The following is a 24,900-nucleotide window of genomic DNA, read 5'->3' as shown; positions in this document are numbered from 1 at the left end:
GGCCGGGACAGACACACCCAGCTTGGCCCCTTCGACTGCCCCCTGCTGGGGGTGGGTGGGAAGAGAGGAGCGGCGGGGGTAGGATGAAAGGGCCAGTTCAACAATCACAGACCGAGCTCACTGAGCCTTCCCAGTCCCCCTCTCCTCTGCCTTAGTTTCTTCTCTGTCCCCCCTCGCTGTCAGGTTTCTGCCTTTGCCGCCGGTCTCCGCGCTGGGGTTGTGGGGAGGGGTTTGGATGGGGGCAGCTCACGCTCAGCCGTTGTGACAGGGTCACACTCTTTCTGAGTGAGTCTCACTCACTGAGCAGCAAACCACTGACCCAACCGCACACTGGGCTGCACTCAGAGCAGACGAGGGGCCCGTAGTATTCAGCTTGTTACCCAGTAACACACGGCCCAGGTCAGACCACAGCAGCCAGACTCCTAGAGATGGAGCAGGGGTGGGGGGCTGCAGCAGCCAGGGCACCTGGGAAAGGAACAGGGAAGTGTCCAGTGTGACTCAGCTGGGCTCTTGCTTAGGGGCCCTGGCCCTGCAGAGACTTGTCACCAGCAGGGGCAGCTCCTCCTTGGTTAGGGTGACCAGATAGCAAATGTGAAAAATCAGGACAGGGGGTGGGAGGTAATAAGCGCCTATATAAGAAAAAGCCCTGAATATCGGGACTGTCCCTATAAAATCGGGACATCTGGTCACCCTATCCTTGGTGGAGGGTGGAGTGAAGTCCCAGCAGGAATGTAACTGCTGTGCAGTGCAGCTGACACACTGTAGGGGGCAGCACAGCCTGCTGCCACTGGGGAATCCTGGAGGCTGCAATACACCAGGCTGCTACCGATGCCTGTGCCTCACTCAGCCTGCTGGCAGCACAGGGAGAGGCCCAGAGCAGGGCACAGAGGTGGCTGTGGGGCTGTTTCAGCTCATATGCACTGAGAGGTCTCGGGGGGTTGGTAATGCAGGGTTCCCAGAGGTAACATGGAATAATGGGGAGCCCAGTGCTGGCCCTGGGGGGATGGTTCCCCCCAACCCCCACAGATCTCACTGCCAGGATGTTTCTCTTGAGACTCAGCCTCACTTTCCCCTTTGTTAATTTCTCCCCATCCCCCCTGCTGCTTTTGCCCCTAAATTCTTTATGTACAGAACCAGAAACAATAGAACCCCCCCTCCCCCCCGATGGTGGCCACAGAAAATACTGACCCTAGGACCAATTCTCAATACACATCTCACACTGCCCATAAGACCTCCTGTTCTCAGTCATATCTCTGACCACAGTCCTGCATGTCTGGATGGCTCCCTCCACAGTTGGGATGAGCAAATCCCCTCATGCAGCCCCCGCTCCCCACAGCTAGGATGGGGGACTCTGGAAAGTCTGGAGGATGCAGCCACATTAGCACTGTCCTCCCCCTTCCTCAGACACAGTTGGTGGGGACAGAAATTAGGACACCCCGGGAGGGGGTTCATACAGGATCTCAGGCCAGGCAAATGTCCTGCTTGGATTGGACTTAACTTTACAACCCCTGCAATGAAGTGGACCTGAGCGGATGGCTCCCAGTTAAATCAAACACTTTGCATCTTTCCCCATGTTAAATACATCTGAAGACTCTATGGTCAATTACACAATCATGGCCGTGTGACAGGGGGCTGTTAACAGCTACAAACGGAGCCCTTTGGAAGCCAGCACCCTGGTCACTGAGAACACCCAGGGCACCGGGTGCAGTTAGAGTAGGAGGGACTGAGTAGTTTGGGTTTGGAAGGCAGAGGGGATCACTTGCACCTGTAGGGAGCCTGAGGAGGTCACTAGCTCAGCACTGAGAAGAAAGCAGCAGCATAAAAGGCTGAACCAGGGAGCAGGAAGGGGGCTCCTCGTAACTGCTGCCATATTGTGATGCACCATAAAAAGTCATAAAGACACTTGGTGGAGGTTCCCTGGCAGACTGCCTGCTGCTTCATTCACACAGAGCTCTGCCAGCCAGGGGTTGCAGGAGCTGATGGGTGAGCCCTTTCATAGTTAGAAATTTAAAAATGAACATTGCCTACAATCGCTTCATAACACTTCATGCTGTAAATAGTGAGTGACAACACATTTTTATGTCTTGTCAGATAGTAAAAACCATGCTGTATATTAACCTATTTGCCAACATATTTCCCCATGTAATAACACAATAAGATTGGATAAGAAAGCACAGTAATTACACATAATTCAGTGAGAAAGAGGGAAAGGAACGCAGATATTTCTGAAGGAAATTTTAGGGGAAAATTATTTATTTTTAGATTAAAATTTCCCTGTGTTAAAAACTAGGAAGAACACATCGCTTCAGCAGCCCATGCCACCTAGACATCAGCAGACTGGATAAAAAGCACAAATGAATCCATCAAAAGATAATTTTAGGGTATTTATTTTCAAATAATCAAGGTAAGTTTAGGGCACACTGCCATGAACGGCATATTGTGAATAAATCTTCAAAACTGAATAATTACATTGCAAATGTTCATAACGCATCAAGTTTAAAACAAAAAGTAGTCCTAGCAATGCCATGTGATGTGCCTCCCCTCAGACTCTGCTCAGCTCGCTCTTCAAGACATTAGGTTCAATTACTAATTTCAAGGAATTAGACCAATCGGTCACTATTTTTACAGAGCATTAGAGAAGGTGGTAGACAGAACCCAGAGAAATTGTGATGAATTTCCTGGAGCAACTTTCTTTTCTTTGTACTCTAAACCTCACGACAACAAAAATATTACCATTTGGACTGATTTATGGGCGAGAAGAAAAGTTTTCCAAAAAGATTCACCAGATTTCATGTTATGTGTCATTAAGTGGCGGCGTCTTTAATACAATTAAGTGAATTTGTGATGATTCAGTAAAGGTATACAACCCCTTCTCTATTTCTTTATCAAAGTACATGTCTTGTGTCCTTATAACCAAGAACGTGAAGAGCCCGGCAGTACATTGAAATCAACAGTGCACAGTGACAGTGCATTGCCTGCAAATAATATTTCTAAAGAAAAATAAACTAAAAACTGGAGATTGTAGAAGAGATTTCTATCTATAGGAAGATAGCATTTGAGGTTGGGGACTGTGTTTTGTTAATTGATGTAAGAAAAACAAAGGAAGCGTCATATCTTGATTACCTATTATATGTGACTAGAAAGTTAAAAATCACATGAATTAATACTGACAGAAATCCAAAGATTATTATATAATCTTGTGTGAGTTAACTTAAATATATTGCTTAATTAATTTTATCATTTTTTCAACTATTCATTTTCAAAGTTGTACTGCAGGAGGTGGGTGTATGTATCCTGCCTTCCAGAGAGAACCAGTCAAGACAATAAAGAGAGAGGGAGAGAGAACAGAGAGCAGCTGCACATGTGTGTAGTTGTGATGTTTATGACACATGTACATTGTAACTGAACAACCCAGTCTGACAATTTAATAGTTTATTTTGTTAAGATAAATATTTTGGATTTCTTGAAATTTCACAATTGAAATACAAATGACGTTATTTAGAGAAGTTAAACTTCAGTATAGATTTGAGGGAAGAATTAAAAAATAAAGGGAAAAAATTCCATTTCTAAAAATATATTTAGATCTTTGTTTTTGAAGTACTATTGAAATGTAAATTAAAATGTTCTTGTATTTACACCTTGTTACAATAATATTTTCTAAATTAGAATAATCTTTTTTCTTTCATGTTTTACACTGAGATTTCACAGGGGTAGAAAAGTCTGACAGGAGTGAATGACCCCATCCACCACCATCTGCTACTCCTGGGGCAGGGGACGGGGAAGGTGAGGGCTGGGGGGGTTCCCAGGTGTCTCGTTTTCAACTAGAGCCTCCAGTTGAAAAGGGAAACTGGCAGCGTCCGGTCAGCACAGAAAGTCCAGTTGCTGCAGTAACTGGCCCCCACTACTGGGGGTGGGAAGAGCAGCAGGGCTGGGAGGGGACAGTCTGTGGCGCGGGGTCACTGTCAGGGACAGAGATTCCCTCCGGCCTGAACTGGGACCGGGCAGATTATCAGGGGAGCCGCGTTTTCACCCTCATCATTGAGACCAGGATAGAAATAAGGGCGGAGCATCCCGGAGAAGGTGCCAGTGAAAGTGAAGAGATGGGACCTGTCAGTCACATTGTAAAACGAGACCTCGCCCGCCTCATAGTCCAGGAAAATCCCCACCCGGCTGGGCCTGACGCTCACGGGGAGGGGGGTCCAGGGGTAGGTGGAGGCTGAGTATTTATCCCCATTCCTCAAAGTCACGGCCCAGTAACCCTGTTTGGTTGTTAGTGTGACCTTCCCCTTCCTGCTCACAGATTCCCTACAAACCCCCAGGTCCCAGTCTGTCTTGTCTCCCACCTCCACCTCCCAGTAACGCCTCCCGCTCGCAAACCCAGCAGCGCCCAGGGCAATGGCATATTTATCAAATCTCTTAGGATTGTTGGGCAGATCCTGGTATTTGTCTCCAAGTCTCACATGTTTCCGATCCTCAGACAGGACGAGCCAGCGATGAGCCGTGTCTGGATCCAGAGTCACGTCCACTGGGGAGAGAGTCACAGAGTCAGTGCCGGGGGCAGGGGCTGGTCACTGAGATCAAAGGGAAATTAGCCTGCATCCCTGCTAATTGCTGGGGGTGGTTGTTGCCCGAGGGGAGTCAGGGCCCTCTGCCTGTGAGGAGACAATGAGGGGGAAAGGGCAGGAGGACAGGGGTAAGGGTGAGAAGGTATCAGTGGGGGCAGGGAGGGTCAGGTTGATGCTGGGTGAGGAAAGGGGAGGGGGGTGACAGGAGAAGGGGGAGGGGCAGGCACAAGGACAAAGGGGGGGAAGAGGAGCAGGCACTTAGAGGACAGAGGGGGGGATGGGCAGATCCCAGGGGGTGAGGGGAGGGGTGGGCACCAGGTGAGAAGAAGGGGATGGATCCCAGGGGGCACAGGGAAGCAAGGGAAGGGACGGGCACCAGGAGGCAGAGGGGTTTGAGGGAGTGTGGGAGCTCCAATGGGGCAGGGGAAATCAAGGGTGAAGTGGGCTACCAGGGGGTGAGATGATGAGGAGCGGGGCAGGTGGAACCATGGTGGGGAGAGTGAATGGGCAGGCACTGGTGCCAAATGGGCAGAACGGGGGTGAGGGAGCAGGTGAGCAGAAGCGGGGTAGAGAAAGGGGTGTGGAGAAGGGCAGGCCCTAGGGGGGCAGAGGGGTGTGAAGGGAGATGTGGGCACCAGGGGGGTAGAGGGAGGATGAAGGGAGGGGTGGGGCAGTGCTGAGGTGAGGGGAAGGGCTGAGACCAGGGGTCCCAAAGAGGGGTGAAGGAAGGGACTTACATCAGGCAGGCACAGGGGGCAAAGGAAACAGCAGGCACCAGAGGGGCAGATGGGGCAAGGGTAGAGCTGGGGCTTGGGGCAGAGGAGCTGGAACCAGAGGACTGGAGGGGTAGTGAGGGGCACAGGTGTCATGGAGGGCAACAAAAATGATTAGGGGTCTGGAGCACATGACTTATGAGGAGAGGCTGAGGGAACTGGGATTGTTTAGTCTCCAGAAGAGAAGAATGAGGGGGGATTTGATAGCAGCCTTCAACTACCTGAAGGGGGGTTCCAAAGATGGAGCTCGGCTGTTCTCAGTGGTGGCAGACGACAGAACAAGGAGCAATGGTCTCAAGTTGCAGTGGGGGAGGTCCAGGTTGGATATCAGGAAAAACTATTTCACTAGGAGGGTGGTGAAACACTGGAATGCGTTACCTAGGGAGGTGGTGGAGTCTCCTTTCTTGGAGGTTTTTAAGGCCCGGCTTGACAAAGCCCTGGCTGGGATGATTTAGCTGGGAATTGGTCCTGCTTTGAGCAGGGGGTTGGACTAGATGACCTCTTGAGGTCCCTTCCAACTCTGATATTCTATGATTCTATGGAGCCAGAAGGTGAGGGGAGGAGCAGGGGTGACATGTAAAGAGAAGGTGGCATGTGTGATGGTGGCAGAGGGGCAAGGCGAGAGCAGGGTCAGTGGGGAAAGGGTGGTGAGGGGGTGGGCACCAGGGAGGAAGGGGCCAAGGGGAGGGTCAGGTCTTGGGGGAAAGAAAGGAAGGGGAAAGCACCAGGAGGGTGAGACGGGTAAGGGAAAGGGCAGGTGCCAGTGGGATTAAGGGGGTTGAGCAGAAGGGCTCACAGGGAGGGCAGAGGAGGGGAGGAACAAGTATCAGGGGGCAGAGAGGGGTGAGAGGCAGGGCAGGTGGGTAGAGGGAGGTGTTAGGAGAAGGCATTGGGGAGAGGCAGATGCCAGGGGGTCAGAGTGGGGCTAGAGGAGGGATGGGCACAGGGAGGTGAGGGAAGGGGGGGGTCCCAGGGGTCAGGGAGGGTGGGGGGGGGGGCAGGTGCCAGGAGGGCAGGGGGAGAAGGAAGGGGTGAGTTCCAGCAGGGCAGAGGTGGGTGGAGGGCAGGGGCATGTGCCAGGGAGGCAAAGTGGGGGCAGAGGGGCAGAGGTCCAGGAGAGCAGAAATCAGGGGAGAAGAAAGGGAGGGATGTGGGTGAGGGGTCAGAATAGACCCAGCGTCCAGGTAAGGGAGGGACAGGAGCCAGAGAGGGGTGAGGGAGGGGTAGGCCCCAGGGAATCTCTCTTGCTCTGGTGTCACGTATGGTTGGTTTCTCGCTCAGAGCAGGTCGGTGCTGTCCCCACACACACTGGGGGTGCAGCCCTGCCCCAGGGTGAGCTGCTGGGACTCTCCATGCTGGCGGGCCCCACCTTCCAGCCAGGCAAACACCACAGCCAGCCCCTCCCCTTGCCCGGCCCAGCCCCACCCCCATGGGGGCAGTTGTCTGGATTGCGCTCACTGGGGGGGGCAGTACAGTGGAAGATTCTGAGGGGGTATAAATGCGCACTAATGGGCTGTTTCTAACGAAGCCAGGGCAGTGGGGAGGGGAGGGAGCATTTCCCCACTCCCTGCCCCCTCCATCTGGGAGAAGCTGCACCGTGGACCAGTCCCAGTTCACACCCGCACAGCACGTCTGCACTAGGGGTTTGCACCAGTGCAGCTACATCAGTGCAAGGAAACCCTGGCAGACATGGCCTGAGACACTAGTGTGCCAGGGACCGTAACCTCTCCCATCACTGGGGTTATGGATCAATAATTACAGGGTCACTGGAGCAGGGGAGCTGGACTCTGAGCTCCCAGGTCGGGGCCTGACCCCATGGGCTGCAGAGTCACTCTCTGGCCCAGTGCCATGGCAGTGTTTAGACACTGGGGATGTCATCAGACACCTGGAGCCCAGCGGTTTGAGCCCTCGTGACATCACCCGGGGGGATTGAACCTGGGGTTCCCAGGTGAGGGCCCAGCCACTGGGCTAAAGGCTAGAAGGGAAGAAGCAGCACCTTTTTCTGTTCATTGAAACTTGACAGAAAACGCAAATAGTTTCTGTTGACTTGAAATATAATTTTGCAGCAAATAAACTATTTGTCCAAAACATTTCACCCAGCTCCACTGCAAACCTGTCTGAGCAACTTAGGAGCCCAAATCCCAGTGACCTGCAGTGAGTGACTGTCAACACCCCCAGAAATGCACAGGTATGGGCAGGGCAGGTTCAGGACATCAGCTATGAAACACTCCAGAGCTGCTGTTAAATTTGCTCTTGGCAGACAAATGCCCCCTGAGGCCCTGATCTCACCCCCACAAATCAGGCTGAAAATGGAGACTCGGCTCCAGCCCGAACTCTCTGCCCAGAGCGACTGTCCCATGTGGATAATGGTCACAGAGAGCATCTCAGAGCCCCAGGGGCTCAAGTGTCTCCATTTAACACCTGCGCCACCCACCCCCCTCGCTCTCATTAACCAGCCCTGGGTCAGACACGCTGGGAACTTTCACACCCAGACTCTGGAGACACTTTGGGTTCATCTGCACAGCCCACAGCAGCGAGTCTTGGAACGGGGTGGACAGATTCAGGCTTGCGGGGCTCCCTCTTTGGCACTGCCCTCCCATTAGTAAAAGTGATGGGGCCATGGCCCCCTTCCCCCTTCTTCCAGTGCCCCTTACTCACTCCCTCAACCCCAGGGAGGAGAAGGGCCTTGGGGCAGTGTCAGTGAGTTCAGTGCTGGGGGTATGAGTGGGGTTTACACCCCAGCTGCTGGAGCTCTGTGTATCGAGGGTACAAGGACATCACAGCGGCCGTGTGAGCCCCCCTGTCTGCCAACGTGGCTCAGCCCTGACTCCTGCTGGAGCCTCTCCCTGGGGAGGAACCGTCCCTGAGGCCCATTCAGGCCTTGACCTCCCTGCGGAGGTGGCCGGTGAGGCTGCCGTTAAAGTGAGTTACAATGTGAGTTCCTGTCCTCTGGGAACCGGACTCTGCGTCTGGTCTGAGATCAGTGACTGGGGAGTGAAAGACCCCAGCTCCCCTCACTGCACCCCTGAGCTAGCCCAGCACCGCCAGCCATTCAGTGCAGGAACAGTGATGCTCACACTTGGTGACACAGCCAGTGCCCCCAGCGGGAAGGGCGAGGGTCTGTCCAAGGAGCAATGGGCACAATCTGCAGCAAGGGAGACTGAGGCTGGAGATGAGGAAACACTTTCTAACTCTCAGGGCAGTGACGCTCTGGACCCGGCTCCAAGGGAGATTGTGGGATCCCCGTCACTGGAGGTTTGTAAGAACAGGTTGGACAAATCCCTGCCAGGGATAGTCTAGGCCCTGACCCAGCGTGGGGGGGCTGGACTAGGTGACCTCTCGAGGTCCCTTCCAGCTCCACATTGCTATAATTCTAGGTTACAGCTGTTCCTGGAGCTGGGCCCAGGGGGCTCTAAGCCTGGTGTGTGGCACATGACAGAGTTAACATGTTAGTGACCATGGCAGCTGGCAGCTCAGCATCCCTGCCAGGGACCTGGGCTGGCATGTGGCTCCCTGTACCCAGCTGAGCAGGGTGTTACTGGGCCATGTGGACAGGACCTAGGGTTGGCACCTGTCCATAGGGTTGCCAGGCGTCCAGTTTTCAATGGGAACGCCCGGTTGAAAAGGGACCCTGGCAGCTCCAGTTTGCACCACCGACTGGGATGTTAGAAGTCTGGTCGGCGGCGCAGCAGGGATCCAGGGCTAAGGCAGGCTCCCTGCCTGCCCTAGCTCCGTGTGGCTCCTGGAAGCGGCCACCAGGTCCTTGTGGCCCCTAGGCACATGGGCAGCCAGGGAGGCGCTGCGCACTGCTCCCACCCCGAGTGCCAGTTCCGCAGCTCCCATTGGCCGGGAATCATGACCAAGGGGAGCTGCAGGGGCAGCGTCTGCAGACGTGAGGGCAGCAGGCAGAGCCTCCCTGGCCACCCATGCACCTGGGGGCAGCAGGGACCTGGCAGCCGCTTCCTGGGAGCTGTAGTAAGTGCTGTCGGGACACTGCACCCCCTCATGCACTTCCTCCCACACCCCAACCCCCTGCCCCAGCCCGGAGCCCCCTCCTTCACCCCAAGTCCCTCATCCCCAGCCTCACTCCAGAGCCCACACCCCCAGGCAGAGCCTGCACACCGTCCCGCACCTCAAACCCCTGCCCCAGCCCAGTGAAAGTGACTGAGGGTGGGGGAGAGTGATGGAGGGAGGGGGGATGGAGTGGGCCTCAGAGAAGGGCAAGGGCAAGGCCTCAGGGCAGGAGCAGGGCAGGGCAGGTTTTCAGTTTTGTGAGATTAGAAAGTTGGCAACCCGACCTGTCCAGGTTTTCCTAGGATTGTCCCTTTGTCTATGTTTCTCTCCTGGGAAATCTGTGAGTCTGCCCAGGACATTACAAGTCCCAGGTGTGTCATTGGCTGTAGCAGGGGAGCTGCGGGGTAGTGGTGACTACCTAGAGGGTGCTCTGGGTCCAGAGTGCCTGGGAGCTGCAGAGACGGGGCAGCTTGGAGCAGTAAGTGAGATCGGGAGCTCAGGGCCAGCAGGGCCCAGTCCCCACTGTGCAGGTACCAGCTGTGGGGGTCACCGCTGGGGGCAGCGGGGTAGATCTGGTGCCATGTCCTGCTTGATGAGGTTGGTACTTGGGGCAGCCCAGGAGCAGGAGCCTGTGGTGTCTGGTGCCCTCTCCTGGGATTCGGATGGGGAGACAGTGTCCGGGTGCAACAGGTGGTGTATATGAAGCAGGCAGATTTCCTGTTTTGTTGCACCTCAGAGATGGTGACCCTAACAGGGCCCCCAACGGTGTTTGTGTAACTGCTCTGGGTGCCCCCCTCCCTCCCAGCTCTCTGCGGGATGATACCCTGGAGTGCATGGACCCCTGGGCCAGTGGTGCTGCAATGTGTGTGCATGGCCCCTGGAGCTGCCCAGACTCTCCCAGCATGCGCCAGGGCACACACACTGTCAGGCTGGATGCTGGGTACAAAAGCATACCCTGCTCAGCCACGGCTGAGAGGCAGAAAAGCTGCTGCGTGGGCACAATTTGTTGTAACTGCATCAGGGGAGTGTAACAAGCTGGTTATAAAAACTTGTCTGCACCTTGCAGTGGGGACAGGGCCTCCCTCCCCCCAAATCCATAGGGACACTGAACAGCTCCTGTCTGGGCCTGTTATGCTAGAAGGAAATTGTGGCTAAAGCTCAGTCTGAACATGGCGATGCTGCTGCTGGGAAGAGAGAGCTGAGCAGTTTAATGCAAATGATGGCCAGATAAGAACGTCCATCCTGCGGAGCCCAGGTACCCCTGGGAAAGGTGACACCAGGGGGGCAGCATTTCATCACTAATCAGCCCTTTCCCAAAGGAGGCAGGTCCCTGCTCTGCAATAAACCTGGGTTTTGTCTGCCCCTTTCCATCCACCCCAGTGATATTGCTGTTTCTAGCCTATTGAATGTCATAGGAANCCCCCCCCGCGTCCCGATATTTGTATTTGGTGATCTGGTCACCCTAACCCCACCTGGCCACCTGCCAGGTGCAGGAGGTTGTTAGAGCCAAACAGGAATCCCCCTGCAAATGGAAAATATTAACCCTGTGATGCCAGCAGAAAGGAGCATGCAGTACATCGGGTGAAGTGCATGATGGGAATTAGGAGGCTAAATGGAATTAGAAGAGTGAACAGCCAGAGATATACAACAAATACCAGGGAATTATTTCAGTCCATCAGAATCAGGAAGCCTGTGAGAGAATCGATGCATCCCCTGGATCCGCAGGGGGGAAAGGGAGCAATTGGGGAGGGCAAGGACAATGCTGAGAGACTGACTGGTTTCTTTGCATCAGTTTCCACCAGAAAGGTTGCTGGGGAGAGACCTGCCCTGGAGCTGCTCTGTTCAGGAAATAAAGACCAGGGATCAAGGAGTGAAGAGGAGCTATTGGAACAAACTGACAAACTAAAGAGCCAGCAGCCACCAAGAGATCCCTGCCAGATGGCAAATCCCAGGAGCTCTCAAATGACATCACATGATATGGCTGAACTGCTAACAATAATATGTGTAAGGGGACTATTGCCCCCTTACTAACACTCAGTGGGGGTGTTTTGGTTGGCTAGCTCCCAGCACTAAAAGGGGAAGGGTCGATGGCAAATCAGGAGCCTGAGACTGACTGTCCCCAGGAACAATGGGGAGAGGCCAATGCTCCAGATCAGCCTGATTGACAGGGCGGGCAGGCTAATCAGAGAGTCAGGAGGCTGGGGGGGTCCCGTCCTCCGTGTGAACTGGAATGGCCTGAGTCAGACAGAGTGGGGCCGAGCTAAGGAGAGAGCAGGGGCCCGAGCTAAGCTGCTGGGAGCAGAGCTGCAGCCCCAAAGCCAGAGCACAGCCCAGAGATAGCAGAGCTGTAGCAACCAGAGCCAGAGGGGCCAGACAAGCAGCCAGGAAGCAGGTCAGAGCTGGGAGCAGAGTCACAGAAGCAGCCTGCAGAGCAGAGCTGTGCTGGGGGCAGAGCTGCAGCAACCAGAGCCAGAGAGGCCAGAGAAGCAGCCCAGGGAGCTGAAGGCAGAGCAGCAGCAGCAGCCGTGCTGAGGCAGAGTGGAGCTGGAGCTGGAGCTGGGGCTGGGGCAGTCCGGAGCCGTGTGCAGTCCGAGTGTGGTGAGCAGTTGGGGAGAGTGAGGGGAACCCTGGGCAGTGGGCCCAGCACAGGGAGACGCCTCAGCCAAGAGGCCTTGCAGGCCAGACTTGCAGGGGGATCATAACCCCGACCAGGCAGGGGCGACGCTGGGAAGAAGGGTCCTGCCACCTAGAGCCTGAGAGCGTGTGGCCACCACCAGAGCAAGTGTCCAACCCACAGCGTCCCTGCAGCACAGACAGGGCCTGAGAAGCAGGCCTGGGACCTACAAGGAACAGACTGAACTGCCTTGACGTTCCAGAGACACTGTTTGTAATGTTCTCTGCCACAGAGCAGGGTGATGTGTTTTCCTTTAACCTTTCCCATTTTTCCTTATTCTTTTTTAAAATTAATTGTTAATTAAACAACTTGTATTTGCTTTAAATTGTATGGAATAATCAGTGGGTCAGGGAGGTGCCCAGTGCAGAGAGAGTACCCCGGAGTGGGGACACCCTAGCCCCTGTCCTAGGTGACCACAGCAGGGTTGGGGGTCGAGCCCCCCAGGAATCCTGGGCCCAGCCTTGTTGGGGTTACGAGGACTCAGCCAGACAGGAGAGTGGAAGGGGAGCCCTCAAGGGCAGGGAGGCCTCTGGGTAAAGGAAGTGGGAGCGGGGACTCAGATACTTTCGCTAGTCCACTTCACCGGGGTAGTGCAGAAGCCAGGAAAGTTCCCCACAATAGCGGGACCATTCCCCCGCTTACATATGCATCTCTCATTAAAATCAGCTACACTTCTGGAGAATCGGAGGGTTGGGAATGTTGTAGCCAACTTTAAAATTTTGGTAGGAGTAATCCTGAGAACTACAGTCCAGTGAGCGTTACGTCAATACCTGCTAAACTAGTTGAAACTAAAACAGAATTCTAAAACAGCTCTATGAGAATGATAGGATAAGGTCTGACTAGCAGAGCTGGAAAGGAAACCTGTGTCCCACTAATCTATTAAATTGCTTTAAGTATGTCAGTAAAATCGTGCACAAAGGAGAACCCATTGGCATAACTGATGTGGACTTTCAAAGAGCCTTTAACAAAGTTCCTCACAAAAAGGTTATTAAGGAAACTAAGTCATCATGGGGTGAGGTGTAAATTATTGTCCTGGAAAACTGAAAAGCAGCAAATTTCAAACTGTAAGAGGAAATGACCTCTCAAGGTCCCTTCCAGTCCTATGATTGGATGATTCTATGAAATACTGTTTTATAGCATGCATAATTAGTCTGTGGAACAACTTGTCACAAGATAGCATTGAGACTGAGTTTAGCAGGAGTAAAACAAAAGATATTTAGATTGACAATGAGAACATACAAATTTATACTGGGTAGGGTTAAAACAAAAACAGACAAGCAAAGAAAAAACCCCAAATGGACAACGGATTCAAAAAGGCCCAGGCAGTGATATGGGAATGTGAATCTCCAGACTTATCACAGTTCTCAAAAAATGCAAGCATTCTAGAGGGCAGAGAAACCCCCTCCCGCTTCAGGGCACAAGCCAATTGCTAACTGATGGGGGTCAGGAGGAAACTTTCCCTGGGGGCACTTTAGTCTGTCATCAGCTACTAGGGGGTTTCTTGCTCCTTGTGAAGCAGCTACTGCTTCTGTTTTAGAGCCCGATTCAGTGAAACACTTAAGCACACGCTGAATAGGGATGTACTGACTCGTGGGCTTAAAGTGCAACATGTGCTTAACTACCCTGCTGAATTGGGGCCCTAGTGAACATACACTAAAGGCCTGTTTAGATAATTATCCCCAAAGAAAACAACTACTTTGAGGTTAAAGTTTTTATGAAAATCAACTATTATTTTTGGCTGAGGGAAGTGAGCCCCACACCTAACTCAATGGCGTTTCTATCTGTCTGTCTGTCCATCTGTCTGTCTGCAATGTGATAAGTTTTGACAACCACATTCCATCAACTCCATTTCAGAGTATGTTTTAGGCATCAGTGGGCAGAAACTTCTGGATTTTGGTGAAAAATGGAAAACTATAAAAGCCTGATATGCACTAAAATCTCAGGATACAGGGTGAGGCAGTGACCTCAGGGTTAGGAATAGGGTTTAGGGTCAGGGTGCCCCTCATCCCCATCCAGCCATCGCCCTAGCCAGGTCACTTGTCCCCAGTCCTTCCAGACTCCTCCCTCCACTGCTGATCTAGGGTGACCAGAGAATAAGTGTGAAAAATCAGGACAGGTGGTGGGGGGTAATAGGTGCCTATATAAGAAAAAGCCCCCAAAATCAGGACTGTCCCTATAAAATTGGGACATCTGGTCACCCTACGCTGATCCCACTCCCGTGCAGAACCCTGTTGATTTTGGTGAAAACCAGAAACATGGAAAAATGGATTATAGTAGATTTTGGTTTTCCAATTGTTACCTAGCAGCTCTGTGTTCTTGGGCAACCAGGGTGCAGTACCCAGCCTGTCTGACTCACAAAAGACCTCCCCCCGCCCCCCAGCCTCTGCTTGAAAGAAAACCGATCAGAAGAAAGACTTACAAAAAGCAATGAAAAGTCATTGGGGACATACCTAAATCCCTGGGATAAGGGTGACAGGATTAAGGAAATTCCCCTAGCCTCATTTGCATCAAAGATGGGACAAGGAGGCATCTCCATTAGCATACAGACTGGAAAACAGAGATTCCAAGGCAAGAACCACAGGGAACTCTGGGACCAGAAAAGCAGGGAAGCAATGCATCATGGGGGATCTCTGCTCCAGATGTTAGTGAACCTATGCGTGCACACACCCAGCTCAGTGGTTATCAGACCAATTCTAGTAATAATTCCTTTATTGGTATCCAAAATAGTGAAGCTCCCTAATTGCATTGTGAGCTCCCTTGAAGGAACACTGCACATAGCCAACTCCCATTGTCTAGCCTGAACAAAACACCTTAGTATACTCCCCTGAGCCATCAGTTTACCCATAAACAAATCTAGTGTTCTCTTCCCCAAACCATTATTGTTTCCCTACAAACACCCCTATCCATACTCAAGTGAGTGTTCTGATGCCTGATCCAAAATCTGCATCAGTTCCACTGGGACTTCATCTTCTCCTGACTGATCGTGCTGGGGGCTCTGCCTGTCTCCAGCACTCCAGACCCTCAGCTACCACCATCACCTGGGACCCCCCGATCGATTCAACTGTCACGAAGTGGTGAGAACACACACACTCTCTCTCTCTAGGTATAGCCTTCTGCAGGGGCGGCTCTATGTTTTCTGCCGCTCCAAGCACGGCACTCAGGCAGCCTTCGGCACGCCTGAGGGTGGTCCGCTGGTCCCGTGGATTCGGTGGCATTTCTGCGGGTGATCTGCCGGTCCCGCGCCTTCGGAGTGCCCGCTGCCAAATTGCCGCCGAAGCCACGGGACCGGCAGACCTCCCGCAGGCATGCCACCAAAGGCTGCCTGACTGCCACCCTCACGGCGACCGGCAGGCCTCGCCCCGCGGCTTGCCGCCCCAGGCATGCGCTTGCTGCACTGGTGCCTGGAGCTGCCCCTGGCCTTCTGACCCTGACTTGTGTGATAAGTTATAGTTTTGTAAATCTGACTTTTATAATCAAGTTTAAGTTAGATTTAATATTATAACTGTTTGTTTGGCTCCCCTATGGTTATTACCTGGAAATAAATAACTTTCATGATTAAGCTGGTTGCTTCTCTCTCTCTCTCCCCCTTCCCCCTCCCCCCATGGATGTTTTTTGGTTTCCTCATTTGCTCTGTAGCACGTTCCTCGCACCTAAGCTAAAAGATCCCTGCAGCGCCCCAAAACCCTGTGGGGTTTGCTCATCAAGTGGGTTATGACCAGAACGACTGTAACGTGAAAGTGGGGGTAGGGACGTGCTGAACCTGGGACATATGAGTGTGGCAGATTGAAAGTGCTGCTCAACCCAGCCTGCTCAGGGTTACTCTATTCCATGCGGTGCCCATGGCATATGAGGGTGACAGCTTGGAAATGCTGCTCGACTTAGCCTGCTGAGTCCAGGGACATATAAGGGGTCAGCTTGGGAGTGCTGATTAACCCGGTCCTCTCAGACATGCTCTGGTAATGCGTATGTCTGTGTGTTCATCTGATTCTGGGGCTGGAAGAACTGAGCCCTGGGGAACCTAGGTCCTACACGATAGCTCCATTGGGAGGGGACTTGTAGAAGGGAGAAGTAGAGCTCTGTATGAGAACACAAGTGACACAAGCAGCACATTGATAGAAGTACAGAACCCCCTGCCCCCAGAAGAGTAACCCTAATAAATGAGTGTACCCCAAAGTAATGGGCAAAGCTGGTAACAATGCTCAAACACTGTGACAGGGTCACACTCATGAGTAAGTCTCACTCACTGAGCAGCAAACCACTGACCCAAACTCCCACTGGGCTGCACTCAGAGCAGACGAGGGGCCCGTAGGATTCAGCTTGTTATCCAGTAACTCACAGCCCAGGTCAGACCACAGCAGCCAGACCGGCCCCTCCTCCAGCTCAGAAAGTTCAGCAGCCTTGCCTAATGGGGTCTGGGGCAGTGCTGAGCGGTGGCCACGACATGCAGCCCTCACATGTCCCAGGAGAGAGGCACAGACGTGTCATCTGTTACCAGTCTGTGCTGCTCCCAGCACAATGGGCCCAGTCCAGGCCTCACAGCACTTGGGTCAGTGACACCCATTAACTCAGCCATGGAGGGGTCAGGATGTCAGAGTGATGGGGCCTGGTCAGATACCTGGGCAAGTACCAGCAGGTGGCTGTAAGTAGCAGGCAAACTGCCCAGCACTCAGCGCATCAGCCTCCAGCTATCACACAGCTCCAAGCCTGTCAGCTGGGTCCATGCGTGTCCTGGGGTCCCAGGCTCTGTCCAGATCCCCAGGCACAATACAGCTGAATGTCCCAGTAGACTCCACTCACCTCCGAATTTCTTCAGCACTTCATTCATGTCAAGGGAAATTTTATACACATTCTTCAGGTCAGTAGAAACAGCTTCTGGTTCCTGGAGTTTCACATTCTCACTCCTATGAAGAAAACGTCCCATCATCACTCAGCTGCTCTGTACACACATCATCCCAGAACCACCACCAGGAATATAAGAGCAATGAAAGTGGGAAACACACCTGCTCAATGTGCTTCTCACATCCTGAAAGGAAAAAGACAATCAATGTTCTGTATTAACACAATGTGCATAAAACTGAGGGAGTCTCGCTCTGCACATCAAACTTTCATCTAGAAAATGGATCAACCCTCCCAGGCTCCACTGTTTTGTGGTAAAATCTCACACACCGTTTTGCATTAACACTTGTTTCATTTATGTAGGTGAGACAGAAATTTAGCTAAAGGGTTCTCCCTTCCAGGGACCCAACCCATCAATATCTGTGTCTATCAAATGTGATGGGTCCAATGTTCTGGAGTCAGAGCAGGGATGGGTTTAGCTCCGTATCATTTTTGTATCATCCATTTAATCGCCCATGGCCTCACTGGATCTCCAGGAGGAGAATTCCCCTCTGACATGAACTGCGATATTTTGGAACTGCTGGAGCCCTTAGCCGGATGTTCTGTTTGTCAGTAAACCACAGAACACGTTTACTCTAATTGTTGGAATCCAGACCCTGGGATCTGAGTTATAATTCTGGATGGGGGGAGAATTTTGATGCCATCTCACCTTTAGCAGCTCGACAACTGGTTGCTGACACTTCTCCTCAATCTCTGATCAGCTGCTGCAGAGAGGAGCTTTGCTGGGAGAGTTTGTTGACATTTTCCTGTAGTCTCTGCAGAGTCACCCTCTCCTCCTCCTCCAGTCTCTGCAGAAGCAGCTGCTCCTCCGCTCTCAGCAGTGTGTGCAGTTTGTTAAATTCACCTGCAATCGTCTCTCTCTTATTCTTCACTTTCCTCTTGAGACAGAAAAATAGGAAAAGCAGAGAGAAAACGTGAGCCGGATGTTGAGTTACACGGACTGGGCCTCTCACCATGAATCAGGGGATATTAGATCAGTATCAGGTTTGTAAGGATATTTACTTCTTTGGGAAACGTACCATAAAGGGTTTGTTAATATGGCCAGTTCCATCGCGGGGTTGTCCAGGGTTCGTTGTAAAGCTGCAGTATGTTATTGCGGGTGGCATGGGATGGACACAGTGGAGTGGGGAGAAATCGAGGGAATGGGAGAGATTTACATGGGGCTGCACAGGGTATTCATTGGGGGGGATTTGGGTGCCCAGTGTTGGGCACTCAGACACCCAGGGGAGCCATCGCAGCGGGATGTTGGAGATGCTCCTTCTTTGACAATCTGCTCCCAGGGCTGCAAAGTTCAGGACCTAGGGCTGGTGCTAATAGTCCTTTGGGTGCCAGCCTGGGACTCACGTGGGTGTTGGGCGCCCAGGGCATTGACAGGGCTGGCGTTGGCCTCACCTGCACTGGTCAAGTGCCCCATGCCCATGTGCCCAGTGCCCCTGGGATCGCAGCCTTTAGGGAGCCCTCTAGGCTCACAGAGTAGCGGGTTGCCCAGCTGTGTCCCCACCTGAAAGGAGCTGTGGGAACGATGCTGAGCTGGTGCTGATCCTGGATGGGGGAGGGGCTGGCTGCTCTGCACTGGCCTCTCTAGCTCCCCTGCAGCTCAGCGCAGAGGTGCTGGGTGACCCTGGGGTGAGCCTGCCCCCAGTGTGACTCGGGCCACAGTGATGTTGGGGAAAGTCCCCCTCACTCTTCCTGAGATGCCAACATGGCCAGAGGCTTCAGCAGCTTCCCCTCCCTTTGGAGGCAGGCTGCAGACCTGCTGCCTTTGGAGTCCTGCCAGCACTCTGCTCACAGCCCTCGCTCCCACTCTTCTCCCGAAGCCTGCAGCACCCACTGCTTGCCACCCATCAGCTGTGTGGCGGGGCCCGGCCACTTGCTCCTCTCCACCCCTCCCCCATCACCTGCCCTTAAGGCAGGAGGGGGCAGAAAGGAGCAAGCGGCAGGCGAGGGGGCCTGGGGGGGGGAGAGGACTGAGCTGCAACAGTGAACGGTGAGTGGGGAGCCTCTGGGGAGGGGGCTGAGTGGGAGCAGGGCATGGGACAGAGCAGGGGGGGAGCGTGGGCGGGGCCTCGGGGAGAGGAGGCCAAATGGGGGTGGAGCAACGGGCAGGGCGATGATCTGGGCGCAGAGGAGGCTCCGGCACTCATGCCCGGCCTCCCCAATGCCGGATGCATGCACTACCCATGGCCGGCACCAAGCCTGTGCAATGGAGCAAACAACCAGAGCAGGTTCATAACCTCATCCTGGAGCTTTACGGCCCCGTCACTCCTGGGAGCTGCAGGGGGAAGAGCTCAGGGAGGAATAAACCCGGACACCCACCTGCCACTCTGTGGTTTTCTTCTCCTCTTTAAACATCAGAGCCAGGACCTCTTCCAGCTCCTTCCTCAGAGGGCCCAGGGCTCCCTGGAGTTTCACCTGCAGGGGCATCGTGTGCGATAAACAGCCATTAGTCTGCCTGTCCGATGGGTGGACAGTACTGTCCATATTGGCATTTCATACACCAGCAGTAAATACCCTGGAAGCGAGCAGCAGACTCGGCTCTGCCGGCCCCAAAGGCCTCATGGGAGCAGAGACGCCAGTCTCAGATAGGGTGACCAGATTGGCAGTAGAAAATATTGGGACGGGGGCGGAGCAAAAAAAAAAAGTTTTAAAGGGGCCTAGGGCATTAGCCCCGGCCCGACACGCTGCCCTCCCCACGGAGCCTCCCGCCCCCTGGCCCTCCTCAGGCATATGCGGGGCGCGGTGGGTCTGTGCGGGGGCAGCACGGAGCGGACAGTTGCCTGGTGGGCGGCGCGAGCTGAATCCCCGCTGCTGCCAGGGAGCCCCGTGCCTCTCCCTCCCGTTTGCGGCTGTGGCTCCTTCCCGGCGGCGCGCGTCCCGCTGCCCCGGGTACATGCGGCACGCGTCCCCCGCGTCTAGTCTCCCTCCCGCCGGGAAGGAGCCGCTGGACGCGCGCCGCATGTGCCCGGGGCAGGCCGGGGGGGCGCGTCCTGCCAGGAAGGAGCCGTAGCCGCGAGCGGGAGGGAGAGGCACGGGGCTCCCCGGCAGCAGCAGGGATTCGGCCCACGCCCCCGCTCTGCCCACCGGGCCCCTGCCCGCTCCGCGCTGCCCCCGACCGGACCCACCGCGCTGCCCTGTGGGCTGCAGGGCTGGAGCAGCCTCCAGGCTGCGCTCCCGGCCCCGGGTGCAGCAGCCCGGGCAGAAGCCCTCTGGTGTGGCGGGGGGGTTCACAGCCCCCCTTTGCCCTCCCTTGCCAGCCCCCCTTTGCCCGCCTGGTGCCCGGGTGCCGGAGCTGACTCACCAGCTCCAGGATCCAGGCACCGCCGCCACCCCGTCCCTCCAGGCTTGCGCCACCATGCTGCAAGCCTGGGAGGGAGGAGGAATGCTGCGTGGTTGGGGAAGAGGCGGGGCCAGGGCGGGAATTTGGGGAGGGAGCCAATGGGGGAAGGAGGGGGCAGAGCCAGGGCGGTGGGGGGGGGCGCGGGCACGAGCGCCAGAGGGGAGGACAAAATTTCTTTTTTGTCCAGTGTCCCGACCAAACATTGGTCGGGACGCGGGACAAAGAAGCAAATATCGGGACAGTCCCGATAAAATCGGGACGTCTGATCACCCTAGTCTCAGAGCAGGGGCTCTGCTTCCTGCAGACACTCAGGGCTTCTCAGAGCCTGTGTTTTAGCTCAAGTTTCCCATCACTGAGCACAGGCCAGAGGGGAAACAGCTGGGAAGGTTCTGAACGATCCCTCCTGCCAGTGAGAGTGAAGAGGTTGGGACAGCACCTCGCTGCCCTGTGCCCAGACCCTGGCCAGGAACAAGACCCCACTGTGCTCTCCTCTGTCCAGGCTCCCATGTGGCCTCCCTCAGGCAGCAGCTGAGCACCTGAGCCAGCGCAGTCCCATGAACTGTACAGGGTGAAGTTGTGATGTGGCTGGAGGTCAGTGAGGAACAGGGAACACACTCGGTCTGGGGGAATGTGCCACCCATAATTATAACTGCTCCAGAGCTGTAATATCCCAGGGCTCTCTTCCCCTTTGACACCGTGGGATTCCTTCACACAGCACAGCAACGTGCTGCTGCCCCATCAGCCCCGCTCTGTGCAACACCATCAGCCCCACATCATGGCAGCCCCCCAGAGCCCCTTCCAGAAATTTTCCCATTTCACTCTTTTCTCTGAGCCCTGGAGTTCTCTCCTCCTCTCTGCCCAAGGGCCCAGGCTGCTGCTGAGAGCTCCTGGGGAGCTGTTCGGTGACACCCCTGCGGTGCTGCAGGGAGGCAGTGAGGGAGGAGCCAGCAGGGGCTAGTGTGAGACAGGAGGCAGAAAAGCAGCCTTTGCAACCAGGAAAACAGCTTCATAAATGAGCAGGAATCAGACTGGGGGAAGGGCAAAGGTGGCTGGATTCTTTGACGCTCCACCCACAAAATAAGCTCCACCCATTGGAGTCACGAAAAGGAGACACCAGGATCTGTTCACAGTAGATGGTGCAATGTTCAAAACAGGATGGAGTTGCTGATTGGCTCCAAGCGGCTCCTGGGGTCAGAGTCCCCTGATGGGGCTAGAATATACATCTGGATTCTACTGGGCGCTCTGGGCCTGGTCCTCCTTTACTGGGGGGGAATAAGAGGTGGGATCTCCCAAACCTCACCCGCTTGTGGCACCGGAAGGAGGTGTCACTGGCAATAAATGGTGCCAAGCTGTAATTCTCCCTCTCTGGTCTCACAGGGGAACAAAATAATTAACAGTGTTGATATTTAAATGATCAGTTCTCCAGTCTCAAAAGTAATACACTCACATGGACTGGCCTGCAGCTCTTGTGATTTAAACCTCACTGATTGTTAGCACCGGCCATTGTGTAAAAAGTCCCCTTATTTCAGCAGTGGAAGCTGGGTTTGAAAAGCATTCAGAATCTCAGAGAAAAGTTTCCCACATCAGATATCTTTTAAGACTTGATATTCTGATTCTGTCACTACACTGCCAGATCATTAATTCTGTAAAACATCTCCCGTACAATGAAGGCTTTACAGAGCTGTATGATGTGTCACCTGTGACAGGCAACTTTCAGTGAAATCAGCCTGTAATTAAAATCCAAAGTTATTACCCATTAAACTTGACAACAATTCCCTACCTTGTACTCCTGGGCAGCCTCCTTTAGGGGAACCACCCTGTGATCTCTGTGATCCCGGGACAGATGGCAAACCAAACAGACAGAAGTTTGATCCTCTTCACAGAACAGTTTCAGAGTCTCCTGGTGTTCCCCACACACCCTCTCCTCTCCTGCTCCCTTTGCTGCCTGTAAACTCAGCCGTTTGGCTATTTCTACAACATTTGCCAGCTGCCTGTTCGGCTTCAGGTTTCCCTGTTGCACAGTTTCTCTGCACTGAGGGCAGGAGACGGCTGTATTTGATCCCTCCCAGCACTGGGCGATGCAGGCTCGGCAGAAATGGTGCCCACAGTCTATAATCACCGGGTCCTTAAAATACTCCAGACAGATGGGGCATGTAGCTTCCTCCCGGAGACTTTCCACGGGGTTGTCTGTGGCCATGGCTCCCTCTGGACAGGGTAACAGGGTTAGTTTCACTTTCCTGCGCTCAGAGATATGTCCCGCCTGCAGCAGCAGCAATTGGGTGTTTCCCTTCCTGGAACTGACCCAGGCTGTTCGCTGAGCTGGAGACAGATCACCCCGAATGTTCCAGCCCTGGGGGCTGTGGTGAGAAATGTCCCAATAAGGCTCCGATCCTGCAATCAGCCCCCTCTGCTGGTGTGGGGGGTCACTGGGGCTTCACATGGACATCAGCTTCCCCTTGTCCTGATGAGCTTAGAACTGCGTGTCTAAGGAGTGATATTTAGGCTTGGCAGAATTCATTTGATTTATTATGTAATTTTGACTGGTAAGATTAATATTTGTAAGAATGTTTATATATTTATCTATTTAAACTTTCAGTTTTTATCAATATTGTTCACAATTGTGGGAAATTGGGAGGAAATCAGACAATATTTTTGTCAGACTAATTCTTTTATGACAATAGACAGATTCAAAATGTGTAACTGTTAAAACACAAATTGTCAACATCTCATGTCAAAACATGCTAAGTAAATATCCTTAAATTAAACTCTAGTAAGTTCTCAAGCAGCATTTTTCTTACTGTACCTATTGGTCCATTTCAGTTCTTATCAATGGAAATATTTTTTCATCAGTTTGTGTGTGCAAAGTGAAATCGACATTTACTGACATCGACTGATAAAGTCTAATCCTTCCAAGTCTAGAGATATTCAATTCACAGGCCAAAAACGTGGGTAAGCTGGAATCCATGTTTCAAAGGCCTGATTCTAACGTACACTGAGGCAGAGCTGCCTCAGTGTAAAGGAGACGCAGTGTCAAAAGTGTTGCCAACATTCATGTTTTTATAATGAATGTCATGAACATAAGAACAACGATACTGGGTCAGACCAATGGTCCATCTAGCCCAGTATCCTGTCTTCCAACAATGGCCAATGCCAGGTGCTTCAGAAGGAATAAACAGAACAGGTGATCGACTGATCCATCCCTTGCCCAGCTTCTGGCAAACAGAAGTTAGGGACACCTAAACAAAGGAAGTTTCTAGTTTTTTTGGTTGCAGAGAAAAAACTAAAAATGTGATCTGAGTCAGTCTAAAGTCTGAGAAGCCAGAAGGCAAATCGAAAGAACTCAACATTTATTATTTTTATATTTTTGTCTCACAAAAGGCAATCACATCATTTTGGGGGTCCTGACTCATGATTTTCAAGAGTTTGGGGTTGGCAATATTGTGCCACTGAGAACTCAGGCTTTAAATCCCTATCCCCCATGGAAAGCCCCCTAATTTCATGCCATCATTTATCTAACACACCATAGTTAACGGATAGGGAAATAGAGAGGGCAAGGTGTGGGAATGCACATGGAGCCGGGCTGTGGGCCCAAGCAGCAAATGAGCACAGCCCCCCTGGATTGGGAGTGAACTAAAGGAATCACTTACAATGCTCAGTTTTATATTTAGGTCCTTAGAGCCTTTGCTAGAGAAGCCAGGCCTGAAAACATGAACTGATCACTGCCAAGGCACTATTGCCACCACCATGTAATCAAAAATCAGGAGGCTGCTGAAGAAAACATGAGCGTTTTTCTTCTAAAAATTATATTCTGGACTGCTTGTTTGTGAGCAAGCAGTCAGGATTTACTCTGCTCACGTTCTCAACCTTTTCTACTCAGGCCTGAGAGCAAGAAACTTACTTTTGTTAAAGTGAGAGCTGAGATTGTCATGTAATCACAGGATTCCAAGAGCTGTGGCATTAAGAGAAACACCAGCTAGTGAAGGAGTCAGTGTGAAATCAGGAAAGCTTGTGACAATCCCAATGTGACATTTTTGTGATTTGATGTGTACAGGAAACAGCTTCACTTCTAGCTATTGCAGGTCCTTACCTGGCCCCATCACTGCACTGTCTGAGCAACTCACAAACTTCCATGTGCTTTGACTCACCATATAGCTGTGCAGAGATGACCTATACCTGCCAATAGTGTGAGGGCAGAGTCAGGGCATTGCCTTCAGCTGAAATTACTGAGCATGCTCAGTCTGTGAGAGCATGTTCACTATAAGCCAAGTAGCAAATCAGGGGGGAAGACGCATGGGTTCATTTGTCCCCTTCCTTCCCACACAATGTCTCTGCTGCTGTGCAATGTGGAAGGGTTGTTACCCCCATTTAGAAGAGGGGAAAGTCGGGCACAGACAAAATAAATGACTTACCTGACTTCACACAGAACAGAACCTGGATCTGTGCAGGCTAACTTAGCACCTTAACTACTGGGCAAACCTTTCCCTCTGCAGCCTGAACATGGGAGAAGAGGATAAGAAAATGGATGGACAAGCCCAGACACAGAGTTTGTCTGATAATCATCTCACTGACCCTCCCCACAGTCCCTAGGCCACTCTCTGCAGAGTCAGGTGATAATGGTAATGTCACCAGTCCTTGATGTGG

At 53.0% G+C, this 24,900-nt stretch overlaps 1 protein-coding gene across 1 annotated transcript; it reads right to left on the bottom strand.

Annotated features, from left to right (window-relative positions):
- Positions 1 to 2,371: 2,371 nt before the first annotated feature.
- On the bottom strand, positions 2,372 to 22,559 carry LOC117886964 (E3 ubiquitin-protein ligase TRIM39-like). Its single transcript, XM_034789155.1, is given in 7 exon segments — positions 2,372 to 4,525; positions 16,824 to 16,927; positions 17,027 to 17,049; positions 17,572 to 17,617; positions 17,619 to 17,800; positions 19,239 to 19,334; positions 22,040 to 22,559. Coding segments are annotated over 7 exon segments (1,431 nt in total). The 5' UTR covers positions 22,457 to 22,559; the 3' UTR covers positions 2,372 to 3,962.
- Positions 22,560 to 24,900: the final 2,341 nt, after the last annotated feature.

The sequence above is a fragment of the Trachemys scripta genome, chromosome 14, assembly GCF_013100865.1.
Source record: "Trachemys scripta elegans isolate TJP31775 chromosome 14, CAS_Tse_1.0, whole genome shotgun sequence".
NCBI lineage: Eukaryota > Metazoa > Chordata > Testudines > Emydidae > Trachemys > Trachemys scripta.
Note: the sequence above shows the minus strand (reverse complement) of the source record. Positions and strands in the feature narration are given on the sequence as shown.